The 15,718-nt window shown below is 39.7% G+C and overlaps 1 protein-coding gene across 3 annotated transcripts in view; it reads right to left on the bottom strand.

The window, feature by feature from the left end:
• Nucleotides 1-15,718, bottom strand: part of FBXL13 (F-box and leucine rich repeat protein 13) — a 230,032-nt gene that overhangs the window by 59,872 nt on the left and 154,442 nt on the right. For all 3 annotated transcript variants that reach the window (XM_074379286.1, XM_074379284.1, XM_074379285.1), the window contains 2 exons: nucleotides 13,577-13,696; nucleotides 12,736-12,862 (listed from right to left, as the gene is read on the bottom strand). In XM_074379286.1, coding sequence (XP_074235387.1) covers nucleotides 12,736-12,862; nucleotides 13,577-13,696 — 247 coding nt within the window. The remainder of the gene's footprint in view (nucleotides 1-12,735; nucleotides 12,863-13,576; nucleotides 13,697-15,718) is intronic.

The following is a 15,718-nucleotide window of genomic DNA, read 5'->3' as shown; positions in this document are numbered from 1 at the left end:
AGCAAATAAATCTCACTATGTCATAATTCAAATAAATAATCACTAAGATGCAGAGTGCTTGCCATGTGCCAGTTTACATGCACTGCCTTACTTAATCCTCATAACAACACTGTGAGGTAGGTAATATTACAATTAGCATTTTAAAAAGAAGGAAATAGTGGTACAGAGAAACTCAGTAACTTGCCTGTGGTCTCAAAGTGCCGTGGCACCAGCCAAGTTATGAACCCATCTCTCTGAACTCACGCTTTTAGTAACTTTTAACCATACAATAGTGTTGCTTTTCTTGTTATTTTTATTTTGCCACTAGGCTGTACTTTGAGACCAGTACTATGTCTTTCAATTTGGTACTCCCAGGACTTAGCAATGTATATGATATAGAGTTGACAATGAGTAAACATTTGTTGAGTGAACTGCCCTATTTATAAAATTATCTATTTATATGGACTCGATTTTCTCTTATCTTGCTGGCATATTCTCAGAATTTCTGGATGAAATGAATTTCCCTTTGGAATTGTTTGAATCCGTGTTTACATGTCACATGCTTCTTTCTGAAAGATTTCCTGTTCAGTATTGCATACCACATTCTTTTATAAATAAAGAACAAAAGTTATACTTGGAAATATGTATTATCCCAGTTAGCACATCCTCTTTCTAAATTCACTGATAATACTATCATGTACAATGTTCTTGAAAATTTATCTTCATCTCCCAAGCAATATTTCCTTTTCTACTCTAGTTAGTAATTATGATTTTATAAATATAATGTACCTTTTATTCTCTATTATTTTATTATTATACTTTAAGTTCTGAGATACATGTGTATTTATTTTATTTTTTAAGAGACAGGGTCTCACTATATCATCCAGGCTGATCTCAAACTGCTGGGCTCAAGGGATCCTCCAGCTTCAGCTTCCTCAGTAGCTGGGACTACCAGTCTTCTCAGCTATTCTTCTTTATTTCTACTTATTCAATTGTTAGTATAAATTTTATAATCATATTTCTTTTTAAAATGTATCAGCTTCTCTGTCCTAATTTACTGACCTACAAGTCTAAAGAAAAGCAAGCTTAGATCACCACACAGAAATAGATTCTGTATTGTGATGCTTACAGAAGGAAGGAAAATTGGCATCTCTGTTACCTGGAAGTAGATCAACCTGCCTTGATACTACTTGGCTCCTGCCTGATGGAGGTTGAGAGAAGAGTCATGCTGCCAAAGGTCTACCTTGAGGGAGCTGAGAGGCTCAAGTTGGTCACTTCTGTTTGTACTGATTTTAGTAGGCACTTTGCTAGAAACAGGAGACAATGAACCATAACCTCTGTGAGCAGGAACCACTATCACTAGTGTGATGGGACCAGTAGATTCATATAAGATCACCAGATGGAGAGGGCTTGAAGAGGACTAGAAGAGATCCACCTCCCTATGAAAAAAAACCAAAAACCTCTAATTGGGCAGACTTCTTGTTACGTGCTTTTTGAAAATCCACGGCAAATCCATTTGTCTCTGAGCTACCCTGCTTTCTTCCAACCCTCATTCTTCCTATTTCTTGAATCCCAAGTGATTTCGTGTGTTTCCTGCCTAGAGATTTTGTTTCACTGGACTCAGGCTTTATTTGTGTGTGTGTTCCATGCTGATGGGTGGTCTCTTGCAAGTGAACCATCAGATTAAGACATGCAGCTGTAAGTGCTTCCACTCAGCCCAGAGCATAGCTGAGATAATGTGGAATTTAAAGAAGCCTTAAGTGTTTGGTTAAGAGGAAGGAAATGGTGCCAGATCCACTCATTTACTCACTGATCAAATATTTTGTGTGCCTCCTAAGAACTAGGCATCTTGCTAGGCATCCCAAAGCTGGGATGATCCAGCTGCTGCCCTCAGGAAGCTGATAGTGCTGTAGGGAGACAGGTATGGAACAGATATTAGAATATAACAAGCTGACTGCTTTAGTGGAGACATACAGAAAGTGCAGTGGAAACACAAAGAAGGAGATTCTAAGCCGGCCCAGAAATTCTCAGAAAGTTTCTCCACAGATAAAACTTACAGCAAGGCCAGGCATGACAGCTGACGCCTATCATCCCAACACTTTGGAAGGCCGAGGTAAGGGGAGTTTCACTTGAGCCCAGGAGTTTCAGCCCAGCCTGGGCAACATAGTAAGACCCCATCTCTACCAAAAAAAAAAATTGAAAAATCAGCCAGTCATGATGGGGTGTACCTGTAGTCTCAGCTACTCAGAAGGCTGAGGCAGGAGGATTGCTTGAGCCCAGGGGGTTAAGGCTGTAGTAAGCTATGATGATGGCACTGCACTCTGGACTAAGTGACAAAGCAAGACTCTGTATCAAAAAAAAACCAAAAAAAAAAACAAAAAAAGATAAGCAAGAATTTACTCAGTGGACAAGTCGGGGAAAGGATGTTTCAGACAGAGGCAATAACTTATAGAAATGGGGAAACATGAACATAGCATGTTTGAGGAACTGTAGCAAAGTCAGTTCTGTCTCTGGAACTGAGATGAGAGGTGGGAGTCAGCTAGAAGTATGGCTGCAGGGGTGGGCAAGGGCTGCCTTAGGAAGAGTTTGGTCCACAATCCCATTGATACTGTAAGCAGTGTGGCATCCCCGAGAAATTCTGAGCCAGGAGTGATAGGCTCAGATTTTTTTTAAGTTTTGCTTTTTACTGACACAAAATAATTGTACCTATTTATGGCACACAGTGTGATGTTTCAACACATGTAGACGTAGTGTGATGATCAAAGTGGAGTAATTAGCCTATCTGTCACCTCAAATATTGATCATTTCTTTGTGATGAGAGCATTTAGAATCCTTTCTTCTAGCTACTTTGAAATATGCAATAATACGTTATTGTTAACTATAGTCACCCTACCGTGCAACAGAACAGCAGAACTTATTCCTCCTGGCTAACTGTAACTTTGTGCCTATTGACCAACCTCTCCTCATCTCCCCCTCACCACTCCCTCCCCAGCCTCTGGTAATCACTCATCTCTTCTCTACTTCTGTAAGATCCCCCTTTTTTTAGACTCCATATATGAGTGAGATCATGAGAATCTGTCTTTCTGTGCTTGGACTATTTCACTTAACAAAGTCCTTTAGGCCCATCCGTGTTATAACAAATGAAAAGATTTCATTCTTTTTTAAGGCTGACTAGTATTCTATTGTGTATATAGATCACATTTTTTAATCCATTTATCCATTGATGGACACTTAGGTTGATTGTATATATTGGCTGCAGTACATGTGGGAGTGGGGATACCTCTTCAACATAATTATTTCATTTCCTTTGTGGGGGTTGGTTTTTTTTTTTGAGACAGTCTCACTCTGTCACTCAGGCTGGAGTGCAGTGGCACTATCTGGGCTCACTGCAACCTTCGCCTCCTGGGTTCAGGCAATTCTTGTTCCTCAGCCTCCCAAGAAGCTGAGATTACACGTGTGTGCCACCATGTCCAGCTAATTTTTGTATTTTTAGTAGAGACAAGGTTTCACCATGTTGGCCAGGCTGGTCTTAAACTCCTGGCCTCAAGTGATCCATCTGCTTCGGCCTCCCAAACTGCTGGGATTACAGACATAAACTACTATGCCTGGCCTGATTTCATTTCCTTTGGATATATACCCAGTAGTGGAATTGCCAGATAATATGATAGTTTTATTATTAATTTTTTGAGGAGCCTCAATAATGTTTTCATAATGGCTGTACTAACTGAAACTTCCATCAACAGTCTATAAGAGTTCCCCTTTCTACATATCCTCGTCTGCATTTGTTACTTTTTGCTTTCTGATAATAGCCATTCTAACTGGCATGAGGCAATAGCTCATTGTAGTTTTGATCTGCAGTTCCCTGGTGTTAATGATGCTGAGTATCTCTTCACATACCTGCTGGCTCTAACACGTAGGTCTTCTTTTGAGAAATGTCTGTTCAGGTCTTTTGCCCATTTTTAAATCGGATTATTTGGTTTTTCACTACTGAGTTGTTTGAGTTCCTTGTACATTTTGGATATTGAAACCCTTGTCAGATGAGCATAGTTTGTAAATATTTTCTCCCATTCCATAGGTAGTGTGTTCACTCTGCTGATTGTTTCCTTTGCTGTACAGAAGCCTTTTAGGTTGATGTAATACCATTCACCTATTTTTCTTTTCTTTCTCCTTCCTTCCTTCCTTTTCTTTTCTTTCTCACTTTGTCACTCAGGCTGGTGCCATGATATTGGCTCATGGCAACCTCTGACCTCCCCTCCCCACCAGGTTCAAGCCATTCTCCTGCCTCAGCCTCCCAAGTAGCTGAGACTACAGCCATGTGCCACCACGCCTGGCTAATTTTTGTATTTTTAGTAGACATGGAGTTTCACCATGTTGGCCAGGCTGGTATTGAACTCCTGACCTCAGGTGATCCACCTGCCTTGGCTTCCCAAAATGCTGGGAACACAGGTGTGAGCCACTGCGCCTGGCCCATCTATTTTTTTTTTTTTTCCTTTTGTTGCCTGTGCTTTTGAGGTACCATCCAAAATCATCTTTGCCCAAATCAATGTCCTGAAGCATTTCCTCTATTCTTCATTCTAATAGTTTCATATTTTTGGCTCTTATATTTAATTCCTTAATCCATTTTGAGTTGATTTTTGTATATGATGACAGGAATCTAGTTCCATTCTTCTGCATGTAGCTATCCAGGTTTTCCAGCAACATTTATTGAAAGGAATGTTCTTTCCCCAGTGTGTGTTCTTAGTGCTTTATTCAAAAATCAGCTTGCTATAAATGTGTGGACTTATTTCTGGTTTCTCTATTCTGTTCCACTAGTCTGTATGTCTGTTTTTATAGACAGACTCAGATTTGCATGCCGGAAGCTAATACTGCAGCAAAGTAAGTATGAGAAACAGTGCTTGAACTAAGTCAGAGGCAGTGGGGATGGAGAGGAGGCAGATAGGCAGTTATAAGAGATGCTTAGACTCTACCAATGACTATTAAATTTCTCACATTGGCTTCTTTCTATTCTAGTATAGTATTTAGTAATAGATTTTTTGGCTAGAAATAGCTGAAACTAGATAAGCTTATAACACATACAATTAAAATTAACACGGAACTGGCATGCCAATGTTCAATTACAATTTTTTTTTTTTGCAATTCAATTTGAAAATAATCGGTATGCTATAAGTAATTTAAGCTCCATTATTACTGTGATAATGGTAATAGATAACACTCCTCTAGGAAACTATGCTGTAATACAGCAGAGACAACACACAGTACATTAGAAACTAAATAACACTTTTTTTGAGATAAAGTCTCGCTCTGTCACCCAGGCTGGAGTGCAGTGGTACAATCTCAGCTCAATCTCTGCCTCCTGGGTTCAAGCAATTCTCCTGCCTCAGCCTCCTGAGTAGCTGGGACTACAGGTGTGTGCTGCCACACCCGGCTAATTTTTGTATTTTTAGTAGAGTTGGGGTTTCACTGTGTTGGTCAGGATAGTCTTGATCTCCTGACATTGTGATCCACCCGCCTTGGACTCCCAAAATGCTGGGATTACAGGCAGGAGCCACCACACCTGACTGACACTTATTATTTTAAAATCTAGAGGCATTAACATCATCATCATGATTTACGTTTTCTTCAAGAAAGAATGAATCCATAATACCAACCCATTGCTACCGCCTTGAAATGATCTAGATTAAGAAGTATGATTTTCTGATAATTATGGATAACATGACCAATATTTATAATAGAAAAGATAATGCTGTAAATATAAAAACTGGCACTATTAAGTCAAGATGCTTTGTTGTCATTATCATCAGTGATTACTTGTTCAGCATCTGCCTATCCAGGCATATGAAGAATGGAAGGAGTCGCTGACCCAGGCAGGAGGTGTAACATATAGATAGGTCCTGAGGTAGGGATTTATTTGGCTTGTTTGAGGAGCTAAATGAAAGCAGTGGTGCTGGGGGAAAGAAAATGAGCAGAGCAGGGGCATGAGGTAGACCTGGAGTGGTAGACAGGGGTTTAATTAATGGTAAATGTTCTTTCAAATTTTGGTCATAGCTAGGTGTGGTGGCACTTGCCTAAAGTCCTGGCTATTCAGAAGGCTGAAGCAGTAGTATCGCTTAAGCCCAGGAGGTCGAGGCTGCAGTAAGCTTTGATGGTGCACTGCATTCTAGCCTGGGGGATAGAATGAGGCCCTGTGTCTAAAAAATTTTTTTCTTTAATTTTCATCTTTCCCTGATTTAATTTCTTGGTTTTATTAGACACTGCTGTTATTCCCATTACACTCCACACTTGACTGCATCACCTGGTTCTCTTACAATCTTTTTGACCTTCTTTTCTTTAGTCTCCTACATGGATTCATCTTTCCACTCCTTAAACACTGGTGTTCTGCTAGGTTCTTCCCGGGAGTACATTTCTCCTCATGCCCCTATACTCTCCCTGAGGATCTTGGCCACATTTACACCTTCATGAGAATGACTCCCCCATCTGCAGGTCCAGTAACCATCTCTCTCCCAATCATTTGGCCTGAATATCCCACAGATTCTAAATCAGTCTGATAAAACTAAAATCACCTTTCCCTCAAAACCTGTTACTTTTCTTATATCACTTATCTTTTTAGAGGTAGGGCCTCTGGATGCCCAAAGTCACATTTTTAAAAATTAAATTTTTTTTTTTTTTTTTTTTTTAAGACAGGGTCTCACTTTGTCACCCAGGCTGGAGTACAGTGGTACAATCTCAGCTCCCTGCAGCCTTGATCTCCTGGGCTCATGTGATTCACTCGCCTCAGCCCCCAAGGTAGCTGGGACTACAAGCACATGCCACCGCACCTGGCTAAATTTTTTTTCTGTATTTTTGTAGAGATGGGCTTTCATCATGTTAGCCAAGCTGGTCTTGAACTCCTAAGCTCAACTGATCTGCCCACCTCGGCCTACCAAAATGCTAGGATTACAGGTGTAAGCCACCGTGCCTGGCCAATTTTTAAATTTTTTATTCTAAAGCCAGAATTTTTAAGTCAATTCGCATCCTCCCATCCCTCCACCCAGGTCCTCATTTTCCACAATAATCAATCAACAAGTTCTTTCGGTTTTAGCTACTAAACATTCTTTAGTATGTCCTTTCCAACCTTGTTCTAGCCTCCGACCTAGCTCAAGAAGTCTTCATCTCTTCCTTTAACTTCTAAAATAAGTCCTACTTGCCTCCCTGCCCCCAGTTCTTCTCCTCTTCAGTCTATCACCCAGAGAACATCCAATATAATCTACCTAAAATGGAAGGCTGACTATGACTGTGACTTCCCTACACATCATCCACTGGTTCAAGTCCAATCTCCTTGGCATAGCATGAAATTCCCACCATGACATCTCTTTTTTATAGTGTATTCTAGCAGGAATAAGCTACATCAAGTCCCTTGAACAAGGATACATTCACATGCTCCTGTGTCAACACAGGCTGAATTAAGGGATCCTTTCTCCTGCTCACCTCTATCACTATGCCTGCTCCAACACATTTAAATTACCCACACCTGCCCTTCCAAACTGGGCTGCAGGAAATAGGTCTTAATCACATTTGGTAATCCTAGAGCCTTGCATTTTTTTCCCTTCATTCAATGAGTATTGATCAAGTGCCTACCACTTCCCAGAGTTCTGGGAAAACAGCAGTGAACAAAACAAAGTTTCAGTCCTCATGGATCTTATATTCCAGTGAGAGGACTCCAGGAGGTTGCCTACATAACAGGCACTCAAGATTCTGTACTTAGAGTAAAAAATTTTGAAAATCAAGCAAATGAAAGAGTCTTCTTAAACCACTGTCTAAGCACACTGTCTGGGACACTGCTCTGACTCACTTTTCCTTTAAACAACAAATATGGCGGTGACTAAGGCAACTTAAGTAACAGACTGAACTGCCCTCACCATGGATCCTGTACTCTTTAGTAAAATGATAATCTGATTAACAAGCAGGAAACATTTGCCCACATACATGGAGATATAAACTCATATTCAAATAATCCTCTGGAGTAGGAAGGGAATGAATAATGGCCCATTTAAATGAACATTTTGAAAAGCTGTAGGAGAGTAAAGATTTCTGAAGATATCTTAAGATATTATTACATTAGTAAACTATTTCTCTCACTTAGAAACCCTATCCTGCTATATTAGAAGAGGCTAATTGACATCTTTCCTCTTTCCTTAATATGTACTTGGTAGGTAATTTCCTAAACAACTTTTATTCGTGGATGATACAATAAATTATTCACTATTTTCCACAAAAGGAATAAATGAGAGTAAGATTATTATAAGAAACACAAATCTTGATATAACTGTGTTCTCCTTTTTGCTTCCCCCATTTAAGTTAGCTCTCTCCAATAAACACCTTTCTGGATTTCTAAATGTCTGCATTTTGGTCTTTGTTGATCAACCTCTTCATGAGTTTTCAAGATTTTCAGAACACAATGTCCCTTTAGTCTCTCTAACCCCAAAGAGCTCTTCTATCTCTGAGGTGTGAATTTCAATTAGTGTCCTGATCTACATCTCTATAAAGCTGTCGTGCAGGTGACTCAAATTAAACATGTTCATTTTCCCAACCTGCAGCAAAGCTGCTCCCTGACTGTGTAAGGGACACAGCTTAGGAAGGCACACCATCCTTTATCCAGATGCTTAAGCCAGAAATCTGGTGCCATCCTTGATTTGCTTCCTCTCTTCCTTAACCTACATTCAGTCGAGCTCTATCTCCTGCTGTTTCTTCTACCTCAGTGTCTCCCAAATGTGCTGACTTTGCTACATGCTTACTGCCATCTCCCTAATGTAGACGTTCATAACTTCTCACCTGGATGACTGCTTTATCATTAGTCACTATGTATCTATGATTCCCATGTCTGTCTAGCAGACAGAGTGACCTTTTCAGAATATAAATCTGACCATGTTACTGTTCTGACAACACTGAATGTCGTTCCATTGCCCGAAGAGCAGAGATCAAATTCCTTAATGTGGCCCTGGGCCCTCAATGACCTGACCCCTGCCTATCTCTCAAACATCATCTCACCATACTCTCGTCAACAAGCCATACGCAAATGTGTCGGTTTCCTGATATCGCGCACTTTTAAACCTCTATGCCTTTGTGCAGGCTGTTTCCTTGGCTCACAGAACACCCTTTCTTCGCTGGGAAATGAATTTTAGAGCCAGGTTAGGTTTCCCCTCTCTGTTTCCCACACTCATCATACTTTATAACCACTTGCCCCATTCCTGTCTTCCCACTAGAACGTAAGTACTAGGAGGAGGAATCATGTCTGTTTTGTTCATTCCAATATTCCCAGCACTGAGCACAATGTAGTCAGAATAAATACTTGTTAACTAAATGAGTAGTGTGATTCTTACCGAAAATTCACCATTAAGAATTTAGAATGAACATTAATTATTAGAAAACATGAGGAATTTTCCCCAAAACGGCATAACTGGTCACTACCGATCTTTGGTGGGCATCTGTAACATCCCAGAGTTTAAATCCTGAATGTTACATCTGTAGTCCAATTTTCACTTCCTCACACCTATAATCCAGGCTGGTGTTTAGCTGCCCAAGCTGACATCCGGGCTGACTCATATTAAAATATGACTGTTTGAGGTTAGCTTCCACAGCTGTTGTAGCACTGTAATTGTCAATCATTTGCCTTTTAGATCAGAGTTTAACTGACTTGGAGGAAGAAAACAACAGAAGACTTACTTTTCAATCTTTTAGCAGAAAACAATTAGCATACTTCCCAATATGTGTCCATTTACAATTCTCTTAAATTACATATATGCCTCAGAAGAAAATAAAAATGGAGACTAGAACTTGAGGCTATACTCCTAAGTTGTTTTTTATTTTCTTGAGACAGGATCTTGCTGTGTTGCCCAGGTTTCCCAGGCCAGAGTGCAGCAGTAAAATCATGGCTCACTGCAGCCTTGACCTCCTGGGCTCAAGCTATACTCCCACCTCTCAGCCTCCTGAGTAGCTGGGACTATAGGTACACATAACTACACCCAGCTAATTTTTGTATGTTTTGTAGAGAATGAGGTTTCATGATGTTACCCAGGCTGGTCTCAAATTCTTGGGTTCAAGTGACCTGTCTGACTCAGCTTCCCAAAGTACTGGGATTACAGGCGTAAGCCATCATGCCTGGCCTATATTCCTATGTTTTTAACTTGGTCTCTATGGATAAAATTTTAATATATAGTCTTCAAAAATAAAACCTGAGCTTTCCCCAAATGCTAAAAACTAAATGAACCATTTTAACCTTTACTCCATTCAGTCAGCAAATATTCCCCAGGCACTTCAGGCTTGTGGTAAGTGCTGTGGGGAATTATATTTTGATGTGTTTTATAATGTCCTATGATTCTCTAGTTCTTGTCACTCTGTGACCCTTCAGACAACAGCTGGCCATTCTCTTCCTATGTGTCAGGGAAAGGTTCTCACAAAAGAACACAGGAGGAAAATCCTGGGCCTTTAAACTTCAAAAGCCCAAGCCCTGAAAGACTTGGGGGATAACATTTTTCAAAACCATGTAATCGGTTGGAACATTTTTTCCACCCCCAGATAAGGAAAAGAATCTATGTCAAAAGGAGAGGAGCAAATATGAGAAGAGGGCAGAGATGAGGTGGAGGGGAAGAAGACAAGAGGGAGAGGAGGAAAGGAGAGGGCAGGGGAAAAGAGGAGGGGAGGGGAGGGAAGAGCCAGAGGGAAGCAAACCTTGAGAAATTCACCATATGGGGGTCTGTTATAGACCTTCTCAGTCTCTATCCAGCTAGAGAGAAAGTTGGAACCCACAGGTAGGCTTAGGGACCTAAGTGGATGGGAACCGATTCCACCTTTCCCAATAGGGTTGATAAAAGCAATAAGATGGAATGTTCCTGTGTCCATCATTGTATCAGTTAAGAGTCAATGGGAAAAGCAGAAACAACCCTGAGCATTCAAAACTGAGGATATTTAATTTTAATAGGGGAGTGGCTACATGGGAGGTAGAGAAATTGAGAAGCCAAATGGGACAGTGACAAAATCTAGAGACCAGCAGCAGTAGGAAGCCACTATTGTCCCTATACTGGAAGGACAATGGGAAGATACGATGTTATTGAAGCCCAGGAGCCAAGGTCATTCAGGGAAGCTGGAACCACAGCAGGCCTGTGGTTCACAGGGGAGTAGACCACTAAGGAAATGCAGCTGATGATGATGATGATGCAAAGAAAGGTAGAGGAAAACACTGGACTGTCCTTTCTACGGGCCCTTTAATCATTCGCAAATGTCTCACAAGCACCAACCCTAACCTGGAATCTAGCTGACTGGTATGAGTCACTCTCTAGCAGAGCAAGGGGAGGGTGAGTCATGGGTTTGGGGGCAAACACATCGATGATGCGGGAGCATGAAAATTTCTGCAGCAGGTGACTAGGACTGTGGACCTAAGACAGCCTCACAGGATCTCCATGACCCAGAAAGAGCCAGAGGAATCCAGAGCAAAACAGGCATGACAGGGAAGCCTGAAGACTTGAAGGGGCTTTGGAGTCTGAACAAGAAAGAGGCATGAAGGATCCACCTGGACAGGAAAATAATTACCAAATGGGCCCTCACACATCTCAGTGAATTCCAGGTAGAGAGAAGACAGCATTGAGAAGACCAGACACTGACCCCACCATAATGAGATGACTCCATGTTAGTGCTCCCTGCTCACACTCTCGTATCACATGTGAGTGATATGGAAGGGAAGAGATCATCTAGCAGAACGGAGGCTGAAACCAGGTTCATTCATAAATAAAAAAAGAAAAGAACCTAGAACAACGACAGATCTAGTTCTTCATTTAAAAGAGCCCACTGAATGTTGAGAAGGATGAACACATAACACAGATGTCTGTAATGCAGTGAGAAATGGAGAGAAACAGTTCATGTTAAAGGATGCACTGGGGCTGGAGATGCACACAGAGAAATTCCAGTGCTTGCCCACAAGGTAGGGCCTCTCAGAGAAGGCCCTCACAGACAGGTGATATTTGATCTAAGTCTTCAGGGATGAATACGGATTTAGCAAGAAAATGGAGGGATCCTTACTTCCCATATGGTCTTCCTAGATTCCTCCCAATGCATGATTTTCAAGAGAAGTCCATATATTCCTTATATAACTATTGCCCATTTAATTCTTTCAGAAGCATGGCAAATCTCTCAGGGTTATCCTCCTTTTGATTAGTAAATGGGGCAGTCCCAGAGGGGTAAGATAGATGTGGCCTGAGTTTCAACCCTGATGAATAGAATCAGCAGCTTCCTTTATGTCTCTTCCTTGTTCCTTCCTTGTTTAAGGAACTTATTTAAGGAAATGAGTTCTTTAAAATATATCCTTTTGTAGATTTGTTGAGGGCATTTCTAGACTTCATTCTTGAATTAAAGACTTAGATCTCAAAGCATTCAGGTAGTCTTATAAAATGTCCATAAGAAAAATATAGTTAAGATATCTAACATATTATTTCCACATTGACCAAACTTCTATAATGAAACAAATTTCAAATTATCCTGACATACTCTTATCTGTCATGACTTTCCTCAAAATACTGTATTTTGTTAATTTCTAAACAGAGAAACATGACTACTGATTCACAAAGAAACTTTTCTATCACCTTCTAGAAACAATAACTCTAAATTTAATTTTTATAATAGAATAAGAAATAAAACATATCATTGTTCTCGCCATTGTTTACAAAATAGCAAATAATTGTATTACAGAAACAATAAAAGTCATTGTACTGCTTTGAATTTTTTTTTTACCTCATTAGAGATATCTGTTCCAGAGAGATCTATTGATACTAACGAAAAGATGTTTACAATATATGCAATTCCTTGGGCAGTCAAATGTTCACAATTTCGTAAACTCAAGTAGTTTAAATTAGGGCAGCTGAAAGAAAGCAGCATGAATTAATTTTAGCTGTCAATCATATTGTCAGTAATTTCTTCATACAAAAACTATCTCGGAAAAACAAATGGTATTGAAGCAAGGATTTTCTTTTACTCAACAAAAATTTTAAGACTCAAAGTAGAAAGTAATTTGGCATTATGAAGTTGGATGAAAGGGCAGTAGATTATTATATGACTTTCTGTAGTTTCATATTACAATTTCTAATAAGGAAAAAATATATCACATACATAACAAAAACTATCATGTAAGTACCACAATGAATGACCACTAAAAGTGCAAGTTAAGTTCCCTACTTATCCCTTACAAGTCTGCTACAGGAATCGTACAAGACCTTTGACAAGAGGGGAGTCAAGAATAAACTAACCAGCCAGAACACCCCTTGGGAAATGCTAAAGGTTTACTCAGAGATAATCTTGAAAAAGTACAGAAGCCACCCATATCTAGATAGTCATTATTTCATGAAAGATTCCATCTCAGATGTAATTTAAATATAATAATATAATATAAAAATTGGTTCAATCTAGGACTTTGATGTCTTTTATATAATTTCACTGAATAATCAGTTTTTGGGCATCTCTGATGTTCCCCCAAATATCATGAAATCTCTGCTTTTAGGTGTCTCATCTCTCCTATTATCAAATATACAATTATACAATTACTAATGATACAATGTAAAAGACTGTTTTATCATACCGTTCAGATAGTTTCATAACAGAGACATCGCTTAGCTGCACACAGTTGCTTAAATTTAGCTCTCTTATCCTTATGCTTGCAGGACCATCAAGAAATTGCCTTAGTCCCACATCACCAATTCTGTAGGAAAGAGTGAGAAAAACTTTATATGCGATTCTATATATAAACATATATAATAATATTAAAGTAATAGCTACCATATCCAATATATTTCCAAAATAGCAAGGTGATATCTATATACTCGTATTTTGTCAACATTTTGAAACCCAATTTTATTATGTAGATTTTAACGTAATAAAAAAGTATAAATGAGAGGAATGGGAGAAGTATTAATTAAAATGTTATTTATGTTCCTTTGTTCATAATTTTTAATCAGACAGATGGCCCTCAAGGTCTTTTTCTCTTGGGTTAAAATGTGATCAAGTTAACTAATCCCTGATACCATTGCCTGCAAAAGAAAAAGACCAAAACTTAGGAGAATGAGAACCAAGACTACGAGTCAAACTACTGCCAGAATTTTGGAGGAATTTTCACTAGCTACAAGGCGAATCTGCTGGAGAGGAAACTAAACATGAGGCCTTTGGCTTCTTTCCTTCTGAATCAGAGAAAACCTGATGCTGGATTACCTTGACCTCAGCCTTCCCACACTAGCCTAATCAGAAACTTCCTCTGTGTGTCAGTGCCATACCCCTACCATGTCAATCCTGCTTTATAAATGGCTGGATGTCCATTTGACCATCAGTTCCCTGTCTTTTGTTGGGATCTTCATTTCTAATTCCACTTGAGAACCACCAGAGCCTTCTAAGAAGCATTTCAGAAAATAAAGCAGGACAGGAGTTTGCACCAATGCATTCCTAAGAGTCAGTTTTCACAACAGCTCTACAGGTGGGCATACAGATGGGAAGAACACTGGGAGCAGAACATGCTGATTGCTGACATCCTTTACACCCTTCGTTGGTTCAGATTTGCAAAGAACTGAGCAGTAAAGGCAAAAGATGATATCCTGTTTCAGCTGAAAGAGCCACAGTAGGTGGATGCCTGCTGTGCCCATCAGCCCATCTTCCACCTATAAAAGGGGGAGTGTGCCAGCACCTGGGAAAGCAATTAAGAGCGTGTGTGTGTGCGTGCCTGCATGCGCATGCAGAAATTCATATTATAGTCAAGAAAGGATTAAAAGTCAATGGAAAAGATTATTGAGATAATGATCCAAATTAATTGGTTAATGAAGTTAGGAAGGGCCAAACCTGGGTGTGTATCAAATGTATCGATGCCATTTTTTTTTTTTAATGTACAAGCTAGGGTTCTATCCCTAAAGATTCAGACTCAATAGCTCTGATATGGGGCTTAAGCATCGATAGTTTTATTCAACTCCTCAGGTGATTCTGATACCTGAAGATTTTTACTTTTAAATCCTTTCAAATACGTATTTTTAATTTATCTTTTTGTTGCTGATTCTTAATTGCTTTGTAGTGAGAGAATACAATTTGTTGATACAAATAGTTTGAAGGTTGTTGGAACTTGCTTTTAAACTGTCCATGGTTGATTTTTTAAAGGATTGATGTGTGTTTGAGAAAAGTGTATATTCTTTAATGCTCCAACTTACCATTTTAGGTCTAACTCTTTTTTTTTTTTTTTTTTTTTGAGACGGAGTTTCGCTCTTGTTACCCAGGCTGGAGTGCAATGGCGCGATCTCGGCTCACCGCAATCTCCGCCTCCTGGGTTCAGGCAATTCTCCTGCCTCAGCCTCCTGAGTAGCTGGGATTACAGGCACGTGCCACCATGCCCAGCTAATTTTTTGTATTTTGAGTAGAGACGGGGTTTCACCATGTTGACCAGGATGGTCTCAGTCTCTTGACCTCGTGATCCACCTGCCTCGGCCTCCCATAGTGCTGGGATTACAGGCTTGAGCCACCGCACCCGGCTAGGTCTAACTCTTACATATAAATTTAAAAATCTTAAAACTCTGATACTAAGCTTTATCTTTTTACCCTATATTAAACTTTTTCATCCTCCGTCTGTAGTCATTTCTTCAAAATGATCTTCCAGCTCTGTAATTCCCTGAGTTCTAATCTGCTGATCAGCAATCCATTGTTTATTTAAATAACTATATTACATCATTTGTTTCTAAAAGTTAGGTTTTTT

The sequence above is a fragment of the Saimiri boliviensis genome, chromosome 10 (genome assembly GCF_048565385.1).
Source record: "Saimiri boliviensis isolate mSaiBol1 chromosome 10, mSaiBol1.pri, whole genome shotgun sequence".
NCBI lineage: Eukaryota > Metazoa > Chordata > Mammalia > Primates > Cebidae > Saimiri > Saimiri boliviensis.
Note: the sequence above shows the minus strand (reverse complement) of the source record. Positions and strands in the feature narration are given on the sequence as shown.